This window comes from Macrobrachium nipponense, chromosome 42 (genome assembly GCF_015104395.2).
Source record: "Macrobrachium nipponense isolate FS-2020 chromosome 42, ASM1510439v2, whole genome shotgun sequence".
NCBI classification, from domain to species: domain Eukaryota; kingdom Metazoa; phylum Arthropoda; class Malacostraca; order Decapoda; family Palaemonidae; genus Macrobrachium; species Macrobrachium nipponense.
The window spans coordinates 52,163,531-52,187,335 of NC_061103.1; the positions used below are offsets into that span (position 1 = coordinate 52,163,531).

At 39.0% G+C, this 23,805-nt stretch overlaps 1 protein-coding gene across 1 annotated transcript in view; it reads right to left on the reverse strand.

The window, feature by feature from the left end:
* Window positions 1-347: 347 nt before the first annotated feature.
* LOC135213385 (uncharacterized) overlaps window positions 348-23,805 on the reverse strand; it is a 34,743-nt gene continuing 11,285 nt past the window's right edge. Inside the window, exons 5-11 of the mRNA XM_064247361.1 lie at window positions 20,635-23,347; window positions 19,881-20,123; window positions 18,856-19,020; window positions 13,142-13,435; window positions 10,012-10,093; window positions 773-902; window positions 348-380 (exon numbers count right to left, since the gene is read on the reverse strand). Of these exons, the coding sequence (XP_064103431.1) occupies window positions 348-380; window positions 773-902; window positions 10,012-10,093; window positions 13,142-13,435; window positions 18,856-19,020; window positions 19,881-20,123; window positions 20,635-23,347 (3,660 nt within the window). The remainder of the gene's footprint in view (window positions 381-772; window positions 903-10,011; window positions 10,094-13,141; window positions 13,436-18,855; window positions 19,021-19,880; window positions 20,124-20,634; window positions 23,348-23,805) is intronic.

Consider the following 23,805-nt stretch of genomic DNA (forward strand, 5'->3'; position numbering starts at 1 on the left):
CAAAACCATTGTGAAAATGGAATCTGCACTCGCGTTCTGGATAAAGGACTGCAGGAAGAAGAACGTGCCCCTTGACTCCAACATCATACGCCAAAAAAGCACGACAGATCTACCAGCAGCTATCAACTCCTACTGCTTCACAAGGTGGTGAGGAAGAGGAAGCCGAAGCCGAAGATGTGGAGGCACTGGAAGGCGATGAAGAAGGGACGTTGGAATTCTTGGGCTTTGGAGAACCAGCTCCTGAAGAGGAAGACGAAGAAGAAGAACCACAACCGGGACCGTCCTCAGCTCCCAAGGATTTCAGGCTAGCAAAGGATGGTTCCACCGGTTCCAGAAAAGGTTCCATCTTAAGTCTGTTTCCCTACATGGGGAAGCTGCATCTGCAGACAAAGAGGCAGCCACAAAATATCCACAGGCCTTCATGAAAATAATCCAGGAGAAAGGATATCGCCCAGAACAGGTGTTCAATATGGACAAAACTGGCCTGTTCTGGAAGAAAATGCCGTCCCGGACGTACCTTATGAAGGATGAAGCTAAAGCCTCCGGATTCAAGGCACAAAAGGACAGGGTGACCCTCCTGATGTTCGGGAATGCGGATGGTTTCATGCTGAAACCAGGCCTCATTTACAAGGCTGCAAATCCCAGGGCACTCAAGAACAAGAACAAGGCGTTACTGCCCGTCTTCTGGATGCATAATCCCAAGGCCTGGATCACCAAAGTCCTGACGGAGTACTGGTTTCACCAGAGTTTCATTCCTCAAGTCAGGCAATACCTGGCCGATTTGGACATCAACTTCAAGGTCTTGCTGATAATGGACAACGCAGGTGGTCACCCTCTCGATCTTTATTCCAAAGGAGTCCAGCTTGAGTTCCTTCCTCCCAACACCACCTCTCTCCTCCAGCCTATGGATCAGGGCGTCATCCGTGCCTTCAAGGCACTCTACACCGGGAACTCCCTCCAGCGCCTTGTTGATGCAATGGACCGTGACCGTGAATTTACGCTGAAAGATTATTGGCGTAAATTCACGATTGCCACGTATCTGTCTGTCATTGACCGGTCGTTGAAGGACACGAAGAAGGAGACACTGAATGCCTGCTGAAGTTAGTTGTGGCCAGACTGTGTCCATAATTATACAGGCTTTTCTCCCCAGGAAATCAAGCATTCAGCCATTAATAAGGCAGTCTAGTTGGCAAAAATTCTTGGTGGCGAGGGCTTTGACGATATCACCGAGGAAGAAGTCAGCACCCTCATTGATGCCCACTCTGACCCCCTTACCGACCAGGACTTGGAAGAGCTGACGAAGTCCGCCAGCGAGGAAGAAGACACTCCAGGTTCAGGAGAGGATCAGGAGGAGGAGGAGGAGGGCCTGACTTTGGAACGCCTGTCCCAAGTTAAAAAAATGGTAAACGACCTCCAGGAGTTTGTCGCAACATGGGATCCTTACATGAAGCGCTCCTTGAAGTTTTCTAATATTCTAGACACAACATTGGAGCCCTATAATCAAGCTCTCACCACCATGAAGAAGCAACGGCAGCAGTTGCCAATCACAATGTTCATCACACGAACGAAGAAAGACCCTCCAAAGCCTCCCAAATCGCCTGAAGTAGTGCCTCTTGAATCGCCTGAAGAAGTGCCTCTTGAATCGCCTGAAGAAGTGCCTCCCAAATCGCCTGAGTCACTGCCTCCCGAAGCGCCTCCTGAAGGTGAAGAGGCGCCCTCAGAGGATATGTAACTCCTCTGCTTAGCTGTGCAGTCATATCTTCATCGTCATTCATCGGACTGCATGGCTAATTCATCATCATCATCTTTAATCAACATTCATCACTGGTGAGTACCCGGTTTACATATGTTGTACTAGCGTAAAACAATTGTTTAATGTTCTTACAAATTTTGTTCTTTCTCTCTATCACTTGTGATTTCACATACATTTGTTTCCCTTGTAAAAAGAAAATGGATGTCTCAAAAGGTAACAGTATGAAAGAAAACGTGCATGATTGAATACTTATGGGGGGACTGAATTATTTTCACATACGTAACTAAGTCATGCAGTACGTACATAATACGTATGTACATATTTATGTATAATCATAAAATGTAAGATTTACTTTAAAACAGTATTAATAATATTTCAAAGATTAATATGAACCATAATAGAATGTTTTATGTATATTTGATGAAGGATGGTCTTTTTAGCTACTTTGGTGTTTGCATGTTAAGGATAGCTAAGTTTTATGAGTATTTTTGGAGGGGGTTCAAACATTCGCGGGGGGGTCTGGTACGCATCCCCCGCGAATACGGGGGACCACTGTATATATATATATATATATATATATATATATATATATATATATATATATATATAATATAGATTTATGTATGTGTGGTAAATTTGTACTCTGTTATGTCTCTAATATCAAAAAAGTATTTTGTTGTCAATTTCCCATTCTGCTTTTTTTCCTTTACTAGAGAATATATTATGTATGTTTGAATTTGTATCTGTCTCCTTCCTGTATACATTGAATTTTAGATTTTTTCCTTCCCTCTTTACCATTACATACTAGAAAGGAGTTTCTCCCTCCTCTTCTATAGTGAACTTGATTTGTTGGTTTAATCTATTTGTGTTTTCCAGGAACTTGTGTAGTTCCTCCATTTCTCCCTTGTAAATGATCAAGATGTCATCTAAGCATCTTTTCCATTTTATAATTTTTTGTTTTCCTTTGTTTGATTTGCCCATCTCTTCGTTTCACCCATTTCATAAAAACGTTAGATAGGATCGGCGAAAGACTGGAACCCATAGCCACTCTGTTCTTTTGTATGTCATGTTTTTAACCCCACTTAAACACAATAACGCTGAGGGTCGCAGTCAACAATTTTAACAAAGCGCATGATCTAACTCACTTGTATATGCCTCTTCCTTCATTTCTCTATATTATTTCCACCGTCTTCTTAAATGGTAAGTTAATGAACAGGAACAACAGATACAGAGGCAGTTTGGCGTTATGATAGAAAAACGAACAATAAAACAGACAAATAGACAGACTGGAAATTACAGTCTTGGTTATTATTTTTGCTGTGTTGTTAGATTAAATCTGGCCTTGTGCCAACAGGTTTTATTTTATTTTTTTTTCTTCTTCTTCTTCCTCCTTATGCGCGTTCCGCCAGAGGCATTTATTTGAGGTGTTTCGCTTGTTGCCGTTCTGAGCGAATTTTGTTTTTTTTAGTCTAGTCGTTATGGTGGAAAGAGTTCGACTAGATTAACCATTTTTTAGTTAAACTTTTGCGAAGTTTAATGTAATTTTAAGTCATTATTAATCAACAAGATGCGTTAAGGTGCTTTACATGATCTGAACATGTCCAAAAGAACGCACCTTCCAGAAAGAAGAAATAATGTTCAAGTGACTGAGGAACTCTTCTCGAGAATAGGAATCAAGGGTGCCTTTTTTCGCCAATTCTTTTCCTCTCTGGTTTTGGGGGAAGGGTGGGGATGAGAGAGAGAGAGAGAGAGAGAGAGAGAGAGAGAGAGAGAGAGAGAGAGAGGAAAGACGTGGTTTAGGGATGACTCACCTGATTCACGCCGTCATTGGCAGGTGAAGAAGGGGGGTTACTGGCGGTAATTGTAGGTGAATAAACTTGATGACTTCATGTGTTGTGTACAAGTTTAATTGCCTTGGATGTAATCTGGGGACCTACGTGGGATCCACACTTAGGTTACTAAGGGTCAGAATTGATTGCCATAAGGGCGTTGGCTATAGAACTGGAAACAAACTTGTTAATCCTGAATTTTCTGACATCAGACAACACGCCAATAAATGCAAACAGAATATACAATACAAAGATTTTGAAATACTGGGACGGGCACCGAATGGCAAACTACTGACAATTCTGGAGTCCTTGTTTTAATATTAAACAGCTTGTTCCTCAATTGAACACTGAGCAGTCTTCCTCGACAACTCTTTACCTTACGTGAGCTTTGCCTTTTGTCATTTCAGGTTTGTTCCTCCTGACTTCTGTCCTTCCTTTCTCTCTTGATGGTTGGTTCTGCTACAACTAGTTTTTATTTATTTATTTTTATATATATTGTCGTTTATAATGTATTATGTCGTATTTGTAATTTAGTGTTTTTAATGTTAATTTTATTGTTATATGTCTTTACAGCTTGAAAATGAAACCTTTGTGTTTTGAAACGCTGTAATAAATGTATTTTAAGGACCACCTGGGATGTACTTCCTCCTACAACATTCTTCTATATATTATATATATATATATATATATTGATATAATTATAGAAATATATATAATATAGATATACACTCATATATTCAATATATTATATTATATATTCAATGACTGTGATAAGTAAGGGAAAGGGAGAGAATGAAATTATCTATTATGCAATTTCAAAGACAGGAGCAAACCTGAAAATATGGCGTTATTTTTGAAATGGCAATGATCATCTCCTATAATCTCTCCAGCTATTCAAGTCCCCCCGGCCCCATCCCCCCATTGCATTGAGTGGTTTATTGCGCCTTCTACTTAGTATTGCTATGAATGCCAACAAGTTCTTTATATCAGTAATATTATATCAGTTAGTTTACTATTGAAAACTTAACTCCTATATAACAAATAGTAATAGTTAATCTCCTCCCCACAGGACAAATGTCAAGGAACAATAGTACGTTACGGGGCTGGATGTGCTGCTGATGAGGTTTCTTGCTCAGGGAAATGTAAGGATTGTCATCTTCCAAAGACTTTTGCTCCTGAGTGACGACTGGTATTTATTATTATTCTTTATTTTTTTTTTTTTTTTTAAATGCTGGGATTATTTTGAATGGCAATTTTCATTACTTGTATCTCCATGTAGTATATATATATATATATATATATATATATATATATATATATATCTATATATATATATATATATATATATATATATATATATATATATATATATATATATATATATATATATATATGAATGAATGCTTCTCTCTCTCTCCTCTCCCACATCCTCATCCAGTCGCCATCTTGTCCCGCCAGATTCCTCTTCCTCCTCAGGGAGTCCCCACCCTTCCTCCTTTCCTTCAGTGGGTCTCCTCCTCCAGCGATGAATGGCCTACATCATTTGCCCGCTTCCCTCCATCCCTCCCTCCGCCCTCCCTCGGAGGGACTGAGAGAGTCTCCGCCCTCTCTCCGCTCTTCTTCTGTCTTTGAGTCTCTTCTCCCTCTCGGTGGTGTGGGATCTCTCACTCAAGGTGGCCGAGGAGGAGGAGCAGGTCCGGGAGAGAGAGGGCTCTCTCTCTCTTTCTCTCTCTCTCTCTCTCTCTCTCAGGAATTATTATTATTATTATTATTATTATTATTATCTCACTCAGGAATTATTTTTATTATTATTTTTATTTTTTTGAATTTTTGAAAGTTTTCATCGTCCATCATATCATGTTCTCAAAAGCAGAGAGAGAGAGAGAGAGAGAGGTGGGGGAGATGTGGGTGAAGGAGTTGACTAACAGAACGGGAGGGCCATCACTCACAGGTACTAATCCTCGCCTGCTGTGGCATCGTCGAGGTAATCCTCGTTCGGGAAGATTTAAGTAGCTACAGTCAGCTGACTGCAGTATCAGGAGACGACAGCAAAGCCAGTCAGTCAGTCAGTCAGGCATCGGGGGGAGGAGTAGGAGACTGGAATTCGTATCTATGAGCCCTATGGCTACAGAGACATTACTAAAATGGTCTTGATCCGACACCTGCGTGTGTATCTGTGTGTGTGGGTTTGTTTGTTATATGTGTCTGCATTTTTAGCCTATTGTTAGGGAAGGCAGAGGCAGGCCGCGTGCTCTCTCTCATGAGGTGAGGGCATGAGACCTACAGATCCTGATTTCAGTTTTTGAGTTTTGAATGAATAGGCCATATATATATATATATATATATATATATATATATATATATATATATATATATATATATATATATATCATAGGCCTATTCATTCAAAACTCAAAAACTGAAATCAGGATCTGTAGGTCTCATGCCTCACCTCATGAGAGAAGAGCACGCGGCCTGCCTCTGCCTTCCCTAACAATAGGCTAAAAATGCAGACACATATAACAAACAAACCCACACACACAGATATATATATAATATATATATATATATATATATATATATATATATATATATATATATGTTTGTTCTGTTGAAATGTCTTGTCTTGTCCCGTTTTGTGTCTTGCATTTCGTTTCCCCCCTTATTTTTTTACATTTTTCATCATATTCATCGGAGCCATACACGACACGTCATCAGCTGACGGCTGCAACCGAGTCACTGAAATTAAACAATGAATCATCCTGTCATCCACGTACATAAGTACTTACATACACACACAGCAGACATATGGACACAACCTTGTTCAGCTCTCTCTCTCTCTCTCTCTCTCTCTCTCTCTCTCTCTCTCTATTACAGTTTGTATCGTCTCGTGTAAATAACTATAGTATATATTTGTACCCAGCCAACTACTTTCTGCCCCAAAAGTAACCATTATTATTATTATTATTATTACTAGCAAACTGACCCATTTACGATGGGTGATAAAATACAGATGCAGAAGTGAAAAATTTATATGTACTATTTGTTCAGCTATATTAAAATAGGGGCGATTTTTATACATACTTACTACAGAACCTCTTTGTACACAACATTATCAGTTTGTCCGCAACTTAATTTCAAGTTGGCAGAGTCAGTTGCTCTGCTCATCGCCACATACAGTTGGCCAAGCGTGAACATGGGTGACGGCAGAAACACACCAACACAATCCAAAGTCTGGCCCTGCGACTTGTTTGCAGTGAATGAGAAGGCCAGGTTGATGGGAAACTGCCTGCGCCGTAACTGGAACGGAAACTGGTTGTCCGAAGGCATCATAGGAATCCGGGGGATGAACAGACGTTTGCCGGTGTGAGGGCCCGTTGCTATCACTGCTTCGATGACGTGGGAGTTTAGCTCCATAACGATGACGTGGGAGTTTAGCTCCATTGGCAGGATCGAAATTCCGAAGCAACATTACCGGGCAGTACTTCTTCAACGTTACTTTGTGCACTTGCAGTCCCTATGGATTTAAGTTGTTCAAAAAATCTTGCGGATATTGATGATAATTTTCATCTTCTATTGTGTCCCAGCTGAAATATTCGCAACTTTCTCCGGGGAAGTTGTACAGAAATTATGTATGAAAAATCGTAAAGTAACTAAGTCTACGGGAATAACCAGCCTCGTTTCACGGCCAGAAACAGCTCCGTTTCAGGGAATCCCTTCTCACCCACACTTTCAAACCATTACAAACCATCTTAGGGGTCCCCACCATAACCCTGCCAAGTTTCATGCCCATCTGACCAGCCGTTTGGCCGTGATTGAATGACAGACAGACACACAGACAGACATTACGCCCATTATAGTTTATTATTATTATTATTATTATTATTATTATTATTATTATTATTAGAGTAAAATGTCTCCAGGTATTTCCAATTACTTGAATTCCCTGTCACAGTGAGTTGGCAGATCATGAATGCACAGTAACCACGCATTCACCGTGACAATGAATTCACTGTAGCAATCAGTGTGATTTAATAAACAGCGACAGTAATTTCGCAGTGACAGGGAATCCATGAATCCATAGTGACAGGTAACTCTCTGTCGCAGTGATTACACATTGACACTGAATTCACAGTTATAGTGAGTCCACAGTGACCAGGAATTCACAGTGACAGTGAATTCACCGTGAAAGGTGATTTACAGTGACAGCGATTTCACAGTGGCAGAGAATTCATGGTGAGGGTAAATTCAGAGTGACTGAATTCACTGTGAAGGGTGATTCACAGTGACAATGAATTAACAGTGACAGTGAATTCACAGTGACCGTGAATTCACTGTGAAAGATGATTCAAAGTGAGAATGAATTCACAGTTCTACTTTGCGCCTCTCTCTCTCTCTCTCTCTCTCTCTCTCTCTCTCTCTCTCTCTCTCTCTCTCTCCGAACGTTCCTTTACCTTTTTATGATTTATTATGATTTTTCTCTCTTTAGTACTACTAAACCATCTCCCCTGAAAGTGGCTGGCTCCATAGATATACACAACACGGAGATCACTTTCACATTCGTACTATATAACTGCTCCATCTATCTAGATATCTATATAATCTAGATAGCTATACCAAAGCCCGTTACGTGAACAAGTAACTCAACAAATATATCAAATGATCTGTCGTCATAGGTCTAGGTTTCCGTTCAAAGATTCGGGTCTTGCCACATCTGAATAGCCGGTATTTTTTCTTTCTTTCTTTTTTTAATCCTATGTCATTCATCACCTCACCCCATCTGCGACCCTCAACGGTCGACTAACGAGTCATCAGCCTGAAAAATACATGAACTTTTGTGTATAGATCCAGAAGGCCTTATATATGCGCTGCGCACATGTTTTCCATTGTTTTTTTGTTTTTTATGACGATTAACGAATTTCTCCTCCTCGCTTTCTTTCAACATTGTCGTATTGCAAGGTAATGGCAAAAGATTGCAACGTTGCAAGCATTCATTAATCAAAGTTCAATAAAGATCATTTTATCCTGTAAGAAGAAGAAAAGACTATCTTGCTCCCCATATATTATACAGTTCCTGAGGCTCTGAGGAAGATTCCTGCTTTGACGAATTCATCGTTGCTTGCAACATTGCAACAATACCACGTAGCTCCTATTATTAGCCCATTGCACACTGCACCTCCGTGTGGAACACTGCAGTGAGTGTGGATATTTGTTGTCCTTTAAGAGAGCCTTCTAAGAAAGTAGTTCTGGAATAGAATCCTTGCAAGAACTGTTCACGATTGTCTTTTGTCATTGAAGGATTCGGGTCTAAATACAGTCATTGTTTATAGTCTTGGTTGAGTTCTACATAAGTGAAACTATAAACTGTATAATGGTCATATGTTTATAGGAAGTTATCATGCGTTCAAAGGCTATAATGATATTACCTTTGACTCTGACCCTTCTGTCAAGGAAGAGATATCTGTGACTTATTCATTCATTGTCAGATGAAAGTGTTTATATTATGAAAATAATGAATGGAATCGGATTATATTTTGGTCTTCAATTCTAGGTATATACTCTGAGGTTGTGTCTCTTCTTTCTCCACAGGACAATTTAGAGGTTATTTCAAGAACTATAAGCAAGTCTCGAACGCCATCTATTGACCACCTAAAGAAACCAGAGTAGATGAACAACTGCATTTACAAACATGGGGGAGGAAACTCGTTAGATGTTCTTATTCCCATCTTTTTCTCACGATTTAAAATTATTCTTGTAATATTTATGAGTATATGTGGCCTGCTCCACAAATGACAGGCTAGGTAAATCTACAGGTAGTACACATGTTTCATCTTGAGAATAATCTTGAAAAAACATAACATATGAAGTCCCTCCCTCCGCCATCCTCAACCTTAAATTTACCTCAACCCCTTCTTCTTTAATCTCTTTATGGCTTCTCTGTCTAGCTGCTGGGCGGTGGTTCGAACCCATGAGAGGACGGAATTATTGTCAACTAAAAAAATTCCCCATCGGTTTATATAGGTATATGAAAATATATTAATTCCGAGGTAGGGCGAATTAGATATTAAAAGACATTTGTAGCTCGAATAATATATATATATATATATATATATATATATATATATATATATATATATTATATATATATATATATATATAAATCCACTGTTGGAACTAAAAATGAAAAGACCAGGACGAATAAGCGTGAAGAAGAAGAAGAAGAAGAAGAAGAAGAAGAAGAAGAAGAAGAAGAAGAGATTGTAGGGGGCTGAGGATCACAACCTCTTGATTGGAAGAAAGTCAGTCGGCCTGATGGGTTTCACTTTTCCAATAACGATTTGATGGGACATTTGTGAGTCCGCGGATTCAGAAGGTGATTATGAGGAGGGTTCGGTCTAGACGATTCTGGCTGCCCGATACTCTACCTACCTGTGGCCTTTGTTGCCCTCGGAAGGGATCCCCGTGTAAGCTGCAGGTCGGATCACGCCTTGTTCTTTATAGTGTTGTGTGCCTATAATAAAAAAAGAATAAAAGATATTATGTAAGCTTCCGATGAGGTGAAGCAGCCACGTTTTCTAAGAAACTTTTCTAAGAACCTTTTCCATCATAAAAGCAGATCGTTTGTTGATTGAGGCGCTCCTCCTTCATTCACATAAATAGGCCTATGTGTCTGTTGAAGAGCATATTAGGCATATATAGTAAAGTTTTCTTTTACATAGGACCATTTTATTTGTATTTAGTATATAATTCGGTTACTGTTGCTGTTTTTTTTTCATTCATGAGTCATTAGCGTAGGTCTATAGACATAGTATGTAGAACAGAGTGGTTGCAAACCGCCATCAGCATTAGTTAGCCTACATCGTGGAACTATTTAGACGAGGTTTCCCTAGAGACCAGCTTTTAGCTATTTGACAATACTGTGCATTCACAGCATCGTTGACCAGTAATTGATGGTTCCTAAAAAGAACAATATTTTTAGATATTTATTTGTGGACATTTAGGCGGAACTCCACAACTACTTTAGGCCTAATCGGGAGAGGGAATAGACCGTGACTCTTTTAGGACCATTTCATGTCATAATATCATTCACAATTTACATTTCTGACCTGAAATCACGTCATTAAAATGTTAACTGAATATCAACTTACGAAGGCTCAGTGTACCTAGTATGTTAAACTACTCGATTTCATTTCCACTGGACCCTCAAGTAATAATAATAATAATAATAATAATAATAATAATAATAATAATAATAATAATAATAATAATAATAATAATAATAATAAGTAGGCAAAGTAACGAGAACTGAGGGGATAAAGCTACCAGATGGGAGCAACGTCAAATACATAGATGAGACAGGATACAAATACCTGGGAATAATGGAAGGAGGGGATATAAAACACCAAGAGATGAAGGACACGATCAGGAAAGAATATATGCAGAGATTCAAGGCGATACTCAAGTCAAAACTCAACGCCGGAAATATGATAAAAGCCATAAACACATGGGCAGTGCCAGTAATCAGATACAGCGCAGGAATAGTGGAATGGACGAAGGCAGAACTCCACAGCATAGATCAGAAAACCAGGAAACATATGACAATACACAAAGCACTACACCCAAGAGCAAATACGGACAGACTATACATAACACGAAAGGAAGGAGGGAGAGGACTACTAAGTATAGAGGACTGCGTCAACATCGAGAACAGAGCACTGGGGCAATATCTGAAAACCAGTGAAGACGAGTGGCTAAAGAGTGCATGGGAAGAAGGACTAATAAAAGTAGACGAAGACCCAGAAATGTACAGAGACAGGAGAATGACAGACAGAACAGAGGACTGGCACAACAAACCAATGCACGGACAATACATGAGACAGACTAAAGAACTAGCCAGCGATGACACGTGGCAAATGCTACAGAGGGGAGAGCTAAGAAGGAAACTGAAGGAATGATCAACCAGCGGCACAAGATCAGGCCCTAAGAACCAGATATGTTCAAAGAACGATAGACGGAAATAACATCTCTCCCATATGTAGGAAGTGCAATACGAAAAATGAAACCATAAACCACATAGCAAGCGAATGCCCGGCACTTGCACAGAACCAGTACAAAAAGAGGCATGATTCAGTGGCAAAAGCCCTCCACTGGAGCCTGTGCAAGAAACATCAGCTACCTTGCAGTAATAAGTGGTACGAGCACCAACCTGAGGGAGTGATAGAAAACGATCAGGCAAAGATCCTCTGGGACTATGGTATCAGAGCGGATAGGGTGCTACGTGCAAATAGACCAGACGTGACGTTGATTGACAAAGTCAAGAAGAAAGTATCACTCATTGATGTCGCAATACCATGGGACACCAGAGTTGAAGAGAAAGAGACGGAAAAAATGGATAAGTATCAAGATCTGAAAATAGAAATAAGAAGGATATGGGATATGCCAGTGGAAATCGTACCCATAATCATAGGAGCACTAGACACGATCCCAAGATCCCTGAAAAGGAATCTAGAAAAACTAGAGGCTGAAGTAGCTCCAGGACTCATGCAGAAGAGTGTGGTCCTAGAAACGGCGCACATAGTAAGAAAAGTGATGGACTCCTAAGGAGGCAGGATGCAACCCGGAACCCTACACTATAAATACCACTCAGTCGAATTGGAGGACTGTGATAGAGCAAAAAAAAAAAATAAAAAAAAAAAAAAAAAAAAAAAATAAAATAATAATAATAATAATAATAATAATAATAATAATAATAATAATAATAATAAAAGTAAAGGGCAATTGTGCCTGACTTACCTGGAGGCCGTTGGTATTTGCACCTCGTTAATTGATGCCTTCGAACCGATTATTATTATCATGAAACGGAAGACGAGATTGTGAAAGAACAAGAAGATTAGAAACAGGATAACATGAAGAACAAGAAGAAGAAGAAGAAGAAGAAGAAGAAGAAGAAGAGGAAGTGTTCTGTCCCTCTGTCACCTCAGGTTATAGACATGATTCATGTTTTCATCACTTCTTTGTGTTCCAATTTATCTGGTGGTTGTTGTCACTTAAATGAATGAACAGTGCATTGGATGTTTGCCCAGATTTGACAGAATATTTATGCTGTTTGATTCTTAACTCTAAGCCCTTGCTAGATTGCCCGAGATAAAAGGAGGGGTAGTCCATACATGGAATATATTATGTTGTTGCTTTTCCTGGGTCCATTTTTTAACTTTTCTCTTAGTGTGTTATTATAGGAAAAACGTGGTTGACCTTAAAAGATTTTAACAATGATTTTATCTTTTCAAAACCGTTGAAATAAGGCAATCTGAGAATGTTCTTAGAAGTTTCTTTCTCCGTGTTACTTACACTATTAACATATTAATATATGTGAAGGATAACATAAATCTTTCCCTATTTTTCTTATGCATTCAGTTTCTTGATCCAAATATTGGTGACTGACAATGCGCAATGCTCGTAAAAATATGGAAGAAAAAAATGGATATTTTGATATTGAGATGGTGGTCTGAATAAAAATGAACATCATAAGTTAAGTTGTTGGTTGGTTTCCTATAAATACTGCACTTTATGTCTTTGGAAGGGGAAGAAGAAGTAGTGGTCCCCTTCGGAGGAAGACTTTCTGCTCGGCGTTGCCTCTGGTGGAAGAAGCGCCCCTGGACCTTCTTGCTTTCTGGGATGATACTGTTGCAGTCTGAGTGGCACCTGGTTGCAGTCAACTGCTGCTGCTGCTGCTGCCTCTTCTCCTCCTCCTCCTCCGCCTTTTCCCTCCTCCACTTGGAGGAGATGCTGCTGCAGCTGCTGTCTCCTGCTGTCTTCTTCTTTTTCTTCTTTTCTTCTTCTTCTTCGGCCTTTCCTGCGGGATTTTATATTTTTGTTTGTTTTATCTCTTTATTTCCTTTTTTTCTTTTTTTCTTTTTTCTTTTTTTTATTTTTTTATTCTATCTACTATTTTATTTAATTTTCTTAGTTTTTCTCTCCATTATCTTATTTTTGTCATTTTATTGTTTTTTTATTTTTTATTATTTATGTTTTTCATTTTCTTATATTTTATTTATTTTTTATTTTTTATTTTTTTATTTCTTGTTTTGATTTTTTAGTCTATTTTATTTACTTTTATATCAGCTTTTTATTTTATTTTTTTATAGTTTTTATTTTATTATTTTCATTTTTTATTTTATCATTCTTTAAATAAAAATAAAAAATATAAATAAAATATAAAAAATAAAGAATAAACAATTAAAAAGAAAAAAAAATAATAAAAAAAAAAAAAAAAAATTAAAAAATAAGGATATAAATATCCTTATTTTTAATTTTTTTTATTATTTTTTTTTCTTTTTAATTGTTTATTCTTTATTTTTTATATTTCATTTATATTCTTTATTTTTATTTTTCCTATTATTTTATATTTATATTATTTCTATTTTTATTTTTTTGTTTTTATTTTACATTTTTTTCTATTTTTTATTATTTTTATTCAATGTTTTCCATTTTAAAATTTTTTTATTTTTTTTATTTTTTCATTTTTACCCTTTTTATTATTTTATTTATTTTATTTTAATTATTTATTGAGAGAAGAGAGAGAGAGAGAGAGAGAGAGAGAAGAGAGAGAGAGAGAGAGAGAGAGAGAGAGAGAGAGAGAGTCATAATACCAAAATATTTGTACAGTTATGTAGACCAAGATTTCTTCCTTCCTTTTGGATTCTCTCTGCTATAATTATTGTTTGAGGAAAATACCTATTATTATTATTATTATTATTATTATTATTATTATTATTATTACAACCTCGGGTACATCTACGGTAATGTGAAAACTCATAAACATGGAAACCCTCTAAGACCTATCATTACCCAAATACCAGCACCCACATACCACCTTGCTTAAACAACTAAATACTATTCTCACCCCTACATCCCCACACACATAGTTTGAAGTCGTCTGCGGAGTTTCTGCAAGCCTTAAGATCCGCGCCCCCTGGAGGCAGTATTGCATCGATGGATGTAGAGTCGCTGTTTACTAACGTTCCTGTAGATGAAACCATCGAAATGATCCTTGAACGTGTCTACAGAGACCCATCCACCGACCCGCTGAATATCCCCGAACACGCCCTTCGCTCTCTGCTGGAAATATGCACCAAGAAGGCTCCCTTCATTAACCACCATGGCCATATGTACTTACAAATCGATGGTGCAGCGATGGGATCCCCCCTCGGGGTCCTGTTTGCGAACTTTTACATGGGCATGGTGGAGGAGCGTGTCTTTAGGAGCATTAGGAAGCCATCTATATACGTAAGATATATAGATGACACTTTCATCCAAGCAGGAACGAGGGAGGAGATCGAGGAAATACGTCAAGCCTTCCACACCAACAGCCGTTTACGATTTAAATCGAATATAGCCGTGATGGCCGTCTTCCCTTCCTGGACGTCCTGGTTGAACAGAAGGGGGTGGGCGTTCGCTACACGGGTTTACACGAAGCCCACGAACCTGGAATGTGTCTGAACGGCGAGAGTGAATGCCCTGAACGCTATAAGGACACCACCCATCAGCGCCTACGTCAGGAGAGCTCTTTCCCATTGTTCAACATGGGCAGACCCATAAGGAGATGGAACGTGCAGCCCAGGGCCTAGTAAACAACGGACACACCAACCGAAGCATCCAGAACGTCTTCAGGAAGAGCATGGAAGAATGGTACCTAACAGGAACCCCGCCCAGACCCCCAGCAGAAAATTAATTTTTTCTACAAGGGCACCTTCCATCGGCGGTATAAAGAAAGACGAGCGAGCCCTACGGGAAATAATCAGGAATCACGTTTCCCCGACCGACAACAACAAGCAGATCAACTTGATCATATTTTATACAGGTAAAAAAACATGCAGTCTTATTATTGAAAAATAACCCCGCACCGTTGCATGATCCCTTGAAGAGGACGAACGTCATTTACAGATACACGTGGCCCCCAATCCGAGGATGCCTCGGAACTTACATCGGGATGGCGTCAATGCGCCTCTCCAAGAGGATCTCCTGTCACGCGCAGGAAGGAGCGGTATTTAATCATGCAAGGACTGCCCATAATAAAAGAATCCGACGCAGCGACATCGTCGGTAACTTCGAGGTTATCGACCAGGCACCCCGATCTACGTCGTTTGCGAATCTTAGAAGCGCTGCACATCGGGAGGGAGAAGCCCAGTTTGAACATCACACAGGAGACCTTCCTCCTCCCCACCGCCGTCAGGAGAGCAGCAGACACCGCCCCACAACGACCATCGCACCAGAGGGATCCTGAGGATGATAGAAGCATTAGCTCTCATCCTGAGGACGTCCCTAGTAACCCTGAGGGTGATCGCAGCTCAAGCTCTCGCCCTGAGGACGACCTGGTAGCACGCCCTTCGAGGGGACCTCCACCATCACCAATAAGGATGAGGCTCCGCCCACGAAGAGGACAGCCAACCAGCAACGGGCCCCCTGATGACATCGCTCGTGACGTCACAGGTATTGCCCAATGAAAAGTGAGGTACCTGTTTCTTCAAGCCAACCGAATGCAATAAATAGCGTGAATACATCTGACACAGACCATTGCACTCAGCGATCCCGTCCCGAAGATGGCCAAACGAGGTGGCCGAAAAACCAGAAAAGAAGAAATAACAAGAAATACCGGATAGACCCCTGACGACTACGGCCTGTTCCCGACCAACGAAACCCACCTGTATACCTGTTGACGACCCCAGCCTGTCCCTGATAACCAGTTTTGCTTTTGATAACACCAGCCCGCCCGAAATTTCCGTTGACGACCTACAGCACGATGCACATTGGACAGCTGCTTTATAATACCAGCGTGCCAGAAAGGAAAATCATAAGGAGAATTGAAAGAATATTGTACAAAATCAATTCTGTGAATTCTGCCATTATTTTTAATAAAACTTGTTTGAAAGAAGGTCTGTTTCCAGCGTACATATTATTATTATTATTATTATTATTATTATTATTATTATTATTATTACTATTCTACCTACGATGATATGACTACAAACACAGTATGAGAATGTGATTTTTTATTTGTTCACTCTAAGATTTGCCTTTGATTGGTAGACAAAGTGTGAGTGAGGAAAAGCAGGATATATTTTCTTTCTCTGAAGCCATCCTTAATTCTCCTTCCCCATAAAGTATTGTATAAAAGGTCTCTCTCTCTCTCTCTCTCTCTCTCTCTCTCTCTCTCTCTCCTGACATTTCAAAGTTTCTGATAAAGTGTTCATAGAGACTTTCAGTCATTCCATCATTCAGTTGATCTGATCTGAAACTAAGGAGGTTTTTTTTCTGTCTGAGAATCAGAAAACATTTCCTTCCATTCCCCCAATACTCATTCATTGCCTTTTCCATTTCATCAGATAATTTTGGTAACATAGTTGTTCTCTTGACTTGGGGCTAAATGTTTTGAGGTTGGGTTTGGTATTGGAAGATGAATTAGCATCTATTCCAAGCATGTTTGTTCCTTTTGACTGACAATTGTCAGAAAGTGTTTCATTTCCATTGATGTGTATTTTGTCCAATTTGACCCTGACTTATTTACATCAACTTTTCACTTTACTTCTCTGTTTTTTTTCTGAGGCAATTTTCTTGGCAACTTTATGCAACTTCTGCAAGTTGAATGAATCTTTGGACTGATTGACTTTGCCTTTTGATTGCAATTGTCATCACTGTTTTGAATACAGTATTTGTACACATTCAGTATCATAAGTTGTATGCATCTGAAGCATTACCAAAATGCAGGTGACGATAAATTTAACATAAAGTTTTTATTGTCAAAAAAACTAAGGTTTTTCCATTTCCAGCATGAAACCTTCTTACCAGAACTACTTCATTATTTAAGCTTAATATGGCTAATAAAACACCCAGTGTAAGTAAGCATTCAGTGTATTTGCAAAGCTTAAACAAATTATGTATCCTTGGCATTTCAATATTTCCATACAGATACATAGACAGATAGATAACTAAGACTATTGACTGCACTATTATAGTTATGAAAATACAATAGGTTCCCAAATATGGTCTGAGAAAATGGCATAAACGATAAGCAATCAAATCTCAATAGCCATAAAAATCTCAAAGCAGGAGAATGAAAAAAGATACATATTATATAACATCTTCAACATTGTCACATTTACAAGTGGAATTTTAAAAGCAGCTAAGTAAACTTAACAAGTGTACAAAATTTTCAGCAGAACCTTCATCAATTACTTTGACTTTTTTAACCTGCAAAACATCATAAAAGGACCCTGACAGACATATTATATTCTAGAGAACAAAAGCAAACAAACAAATGACAGCAACAACATCTAGAAAGCCGAACAACACCTTTTATCAGTTGTGTCATTTCCTCATCTATCCTCTGTATTGAGGGTGATTTCAGAACAACATGAGAGACAACACACACGCACACACACATACGTATATATATATATATATATATAAATATATATATATATATTATATATATATATATATATATTAATGAAGAGCATATCTTGAATTATGTAAGAAGGGTTCTCTATTTATGTATGGAGAGATCCCTGTTGAACATAGCCTTAATATTAATACAAATGAACAACTGAATAAAGCATAATATCTCTCGATTATTTATCCAGTCACTCGAAACCAACTCTTTGACACATCAGAGAGAGAGAGAAGGAAGAACCAGCTCCTCTCCTTTCCTGTCAGTGACAGCAAGACAGCATAACAGACAGAAGCACAGAAAAGAAGGATGGAGCAGACAGAGAGTTTCTTTCAGGTGGCTTCTTGGTCATGTGGGAACAATGGGAGGCTACTGGAGGGACTGGGAGGGAGAGAGGAGGGCCTAGGAAGTGCTAGGGTCGGAGAGGGGGAGGGGTAGGTGTTGAAATGGGAGGGTACATAAAGGTATATTCAGTGACTTATCAAATGGAGGTCTCCTCCTCCTCCTCCTCCCATGGAGGTCTCCTCCTCCTCCTCCTCCTCCTCCTCCCCCTCCTCCCTGACTCAGCAGTGGAAGTTTGAATGATGTCTTGTGAAGCCATCCTCCCTTCTCCTCTTGGTTCTTCTTCTCTTCATCATCCGTTTTTTCTTCTTCTGTTTCTTCTTCTCTTATTCTCTTTTTCTCTTTTTTTTCTTCTTCTCCTTCTCCTTATTGTTCTTGTTCTTCTTCTTCGTTTTCTCCTTCTTTCCCTTTTCTCTCTTCTGCTTGTTGTTGTTGTTGTTGTTCAAAGTCAGAATTCACCACATCATTTCCACCACTAGAGATACGTAAGTGCTTCACTCCCTTCTTCTTGCAGAGTTGCTTCCATTCTTCCACATCATCATCATCATAATCAATCATTGGAAAAAAAACCAAATCAATCCACATTACCCTCAGAGGCGGAGGAGGAACAGTCAGCGACTGGAGTAGGAGCTTTATGTCAGGAGGAGGACCTGAGGGAAGAAAAAAATGGCAGGATATTATTAGTAACACCTCCTCTACTTGACCTCCTCCTCCTACCACCTCTCACTCCTGCTCAGCACTCACACTCACACACACACACAAAAGAAAATCACCATAACTAATCAGAGAGTATTTTTGTTATATGATTATGTATATATATATATATATATATATATATATATATATATATATATATATATATATATATATATATAAATATATATATATATATATATATATATATATATATATATATATATGTGTGGTGTGTGTGTGTGTGTGTGTGTGTGTGTGTGGTGTGTGTGTATATTGACTAAGATGAAGAACCTTTCCAGTTTCCTCCACGTCTCTCTCTCTCTCTCTCTCTCTCTCTCTCTGTCTCTCTCTTTATATATATATATATATATATATATATATATATATATATATATATATATATATATATATATATATATATATATTGACTAAGATGAAGAAGAAGAACTATGGAATTGAAACAAAATAATAATCAGGAGGAGATTGAAATAAATATAGCATAAAATGTAGTTAATTTCAATACTGTTATTATTATTATTATATATCATGAGGAGAGAGAGAGAGGGAGAGAGAGAGAGAGACAGAGAAAGAGAGAGAGATTAATTTTCAAGTCTTCCTTTTCCTCTCCTCTTGCTAGTTATTCTTCTTTTTCTCCTTTTTCATATACATTTCATTCTGCTCATTCTGGAAGAAGAAGAGGAGATCGAGGAGGAAGGAGGAGGAGGAAAAAGAATAAGAGCATTTTCTTTCATGATGGTTGACTTTTGATGCTACCGATACCACCACCACCACTACTACTACCACTACTGCTCACCTTTAAATAAGACAATCTCTAAATCAGTGGAGCCTCTTCCTCCTCCTCCTCCTTCTTCCCTGGTTGTTGGAAACGTTCTGTTTATGGCGTCGGCGATGTAACGCTCCCGCAGATGAACTCCAGACGTAAGGTACTTAAATGTCAGTAATTCCTTTGGTGGAGCTGCGAGAGAAAAGGGCCTCCTCACGCTGTCTAAGTTTTCGGGTGGTACAGCATCACGAATATCACTCCTAATGGTCAAACCTGTCGTATGAAACAAATGAGAGGAATTTTTTAGATATTATTTTATTATCATTATTATATCTACAGCAACAAAAACAATAATAATAATTATATAGAAAAATGCAGCATAACTAAACTGTTGCTATTTTCATTGTTATATAACTCACTATCTATCTATCTATATATATATATATATATATTATCTATATATATATATATATAATTAGATATTATAGTGAGGGAGAGAAAAACCAACACATGCCAAAGTATTTACATAACTTTTTAAAATCTCTTCTCTGAAGAAACAGGAAATTCGGTGACATTGCTACTTTCCATTATCTTTCGTTCTTCTTCTTCTTCTTATTCTCTATGTATTAAATAACTTGTGAGGAGGATATACCAAAGTTGTAGAAGATGAAGAAGAAGAAGAAGCAAAAAGTGAATAAATAGTGAAAGGTTTTTTATAATTTATGGCTGAAGGTTTTATTACTTTACAATTAAGGGAGTAAAGGTTGAAGAAGTTCCTACTTACTTAATTTATCCACTGGAGGTAAAACCTCCTCCTCCTCCTCCTGTCCTGGAAGTTGTGCCCAATCACTTAGATTCACAAAAAGAGAAACCTCTGTACGAATGCTGTTATGGACAGCAGACTTCAGAGTTTCACTGAGTTGTGAAAATGTTACATTTGAATATTCAAATATCAATTCAATCTCTTTGGGCATCAGTTTAGGCAGCAAGGATGGTAGAACATAAAGACTCTTGGGTTCTTTGAAACTTACTTGGTCCATCAGATGAGTTTTTCTCTTTATCTGTGACTCAAGTGATTCCAAAACCTTAACATCCAGTCTAGTTTCAATACATGGGTCCAGAAGCTCATCATAGTCATAAAAATCATCTATATCAGAGAGGCTGTATAAAACATAGAGTTCATGAATCTCATCTATTGTATCATACAACACATCTCTCTCAGTACCATAGAGTATTCCTGGTATGAAGCAAATCATTGCTCTGAATTTCATAAATAACAGGTCTACTTTACTTCCATCCCAGAATTCTTTCGACCGCAGCACATCTTGAATAATGCTTCCTCCTTGTGCCCTTCTATGTGATGTGACGATGTCATCGCAGATACTGCCTGCAGCTGCAAACTCCTGCTCACTTCTGTGTCTGTGGCAGTAGACATTGACAATGTCCAGATGCTTCTTTGTTTTCTTTATGGAAAAATAGGACGACATGATGGCATCAAAGTTCTGAAGTGCCTCTGCAGAACTAATCTCCCTTTTAAAGCTTCTTACATCTGCCTCGGAATATTCATATTTTTTCTCAAGGTAATGTTTCAGACACCATTTTTTGTACAGTGCATCAAATTCCTCCAGCGATTCTTCAGTGATTCCTGTCTTGTCGGAGATTCTCTTCATCTTATGCCTTCTCAGCTGTAAGTAGACCGATGTCCTGGTGCTCATTTCATCCCTTAGATCTGGACACTCAATGCAAAGGAGAACGAAGAGGTTGAAATACAGTGGGGTTTGCAGGATGGCTCTAGTTCCAGTGTTCATTTCTTTTATTTTCTGAAGCAGCTCCTTTTTCATTTGCTCCTGCTGGGTGACATTATCTTTCAGCAGGTGGCCAATGAGCTTTTCTGAGAGCGATTTCATATGCTCTTTCTGAAGACCTGAAACTTTGAGATTGATTCTGGAACGCTGTGCTTTGTTCACAATATTGGTTAGTCCCTCTGTGTTCCCTGGACGCGTCGTGACAACAAACTTCATCTTATTTGAATTCAGTTTTAAAAACTCTTGGAAGAGTTTTCTTGAATTCTCATTGGCCTCATCGTAGCCATCACACAAGACCAAACACTTTGAATCCAGGACTACCGATTTGACAAGGTCAAAGGGATATAGAGCAACAGTTTGTGGAATCAAACTATACAGGTAGTCATCAAAGTTGTCGTGGTCATGATTCCTGAACTGCATGCTGAGCAGAAATGGGAAGGAAGAGAGTTCTGGCACATCATTTGTGTTCTTGCACCATCCCTCTGCATAGGAACAAAGAATTGTGGTCTTTCCAGAACCTCCATCGCCAGATATAATCACAACTTCAGGGTCTTTTCCCATTGGGCCTTTTATGTTGAAGATTTCTTTTTGATTTACATTGATACTTTTATTGCCAAGGGGACCTCTATTTAACTCCTGATCATCCGCCACTTGTAGAGGTACCATAATCTGTCCTGGATCTGTAGTACCATGGTCAGGGAGCCAGTCGTAGGGCAAAATCTGACAGAGGCGCTCATTAAGAGACAGGAGCTCTGCTGCTGATGATTCTTGTATCATCTCATAAAACTCACTCCTAAACTCTAATATTTCTTCTTTGAGTCTTTGTACATCCTGGGGGTTTGAGGGATCATATTTCTCACGGATCTTTTCAAGGAGCTTCGGAACAGCATTTCGGATCTCTGCATTAAGCTGGTCAGTGTCAGGACCATGAGATGGAAAGAGAGACTTGATTTTCTCAAGAGTTTCCTCGAGTGTTGCTTGAAAGCCTCTGAGTTTACTTTCCAATTCTGGTTCTGACATTTGAGTCTCTTCATGGCTAACAAAGTTCCTCTCATCTTTGATCTTTTTTAATAACCCTTTTAATTCATCCCCAGGGTCATTTACCCCCTTTTGCCAAAGAGCCTGGACGATTTTGTTCATCAATGTGATGTCCAGATCTTCCGGAAGCTTCTCTGTGAGATTTCTGATGTCCTGGTCGTTGAAGAGACATCTCCTCCCTTGTAGTGGGACTTGGTTGTCGGTGAGAATCTCTCGGATGCTCCTGTGTTGTCCGTGGAGAAAGTGGAAGGTGTATATGAGGTGAACCACCTTCTTTCCGTACTTCCTCACAAACAGGCTCCGTTTTACATTTCGTAAATCATTGGAAGAAACAACAGGTGCTGAGGAAGCCATTTTGCAGAAGACTTCAAGAAGAGACAACCTGAGGAGAAGAAAAAAAGAATAAGAGCAGTTAAGATGAGGATACAGAATGAGAGCAACATCAGTAATAATGATAACAAGAGAAGCAGCAGTAACATCAGCTTTAACCTGACTCCTCCTCATGATAAGATCAATAGGAGGAGGAGGAGGAGGGGGAGGAGGAGGAGGAGGAAAAGGAGGAGGAGGAGGAGGAGGAGGAGGAGGAGGAGGAGGAGGAAACCAGTGAGCATTTGAGGAATTGAAGGATGGGAACAGCTTGGTGGATGGAGGAGACTAGAGAAAGAAAAGGAAGAAGCAGAAATTTTCCTTAAGTTATTAACCTAGTTAAGATTAGGTTTGGTTAGTTTACATTCAGGGTAGGTTAGGACAGGTTAATTAAGATTAATCCTTACCGGTCTTGGGCCGGCTAGGAGCAGCCATCCATCCCTCTCATACTAGGTATTGAGGGCTGCTCACAGCAGCCCAACCCAAAACCGTACAAGTCTTTGTAATAACTTGATATAGAGTCCCCTAAACTTAACCAATCCAAGGACTGTTTTCTCTACTTGATGTCTATATATTAAAGAAAACCTAATTGCCCAAATTCAGTCCATAATCTACCTACGAAAATAATTTCCAAAACAACGCCAAGAACCTTGCTTCTTTTTGGCGGGACTACCTCATTTCTCCCGCGAGTTTCCTAGGTGAAAGTCGCCTCCCGCTACTTCTAACTGGCGGTTTCATTTCCTTCA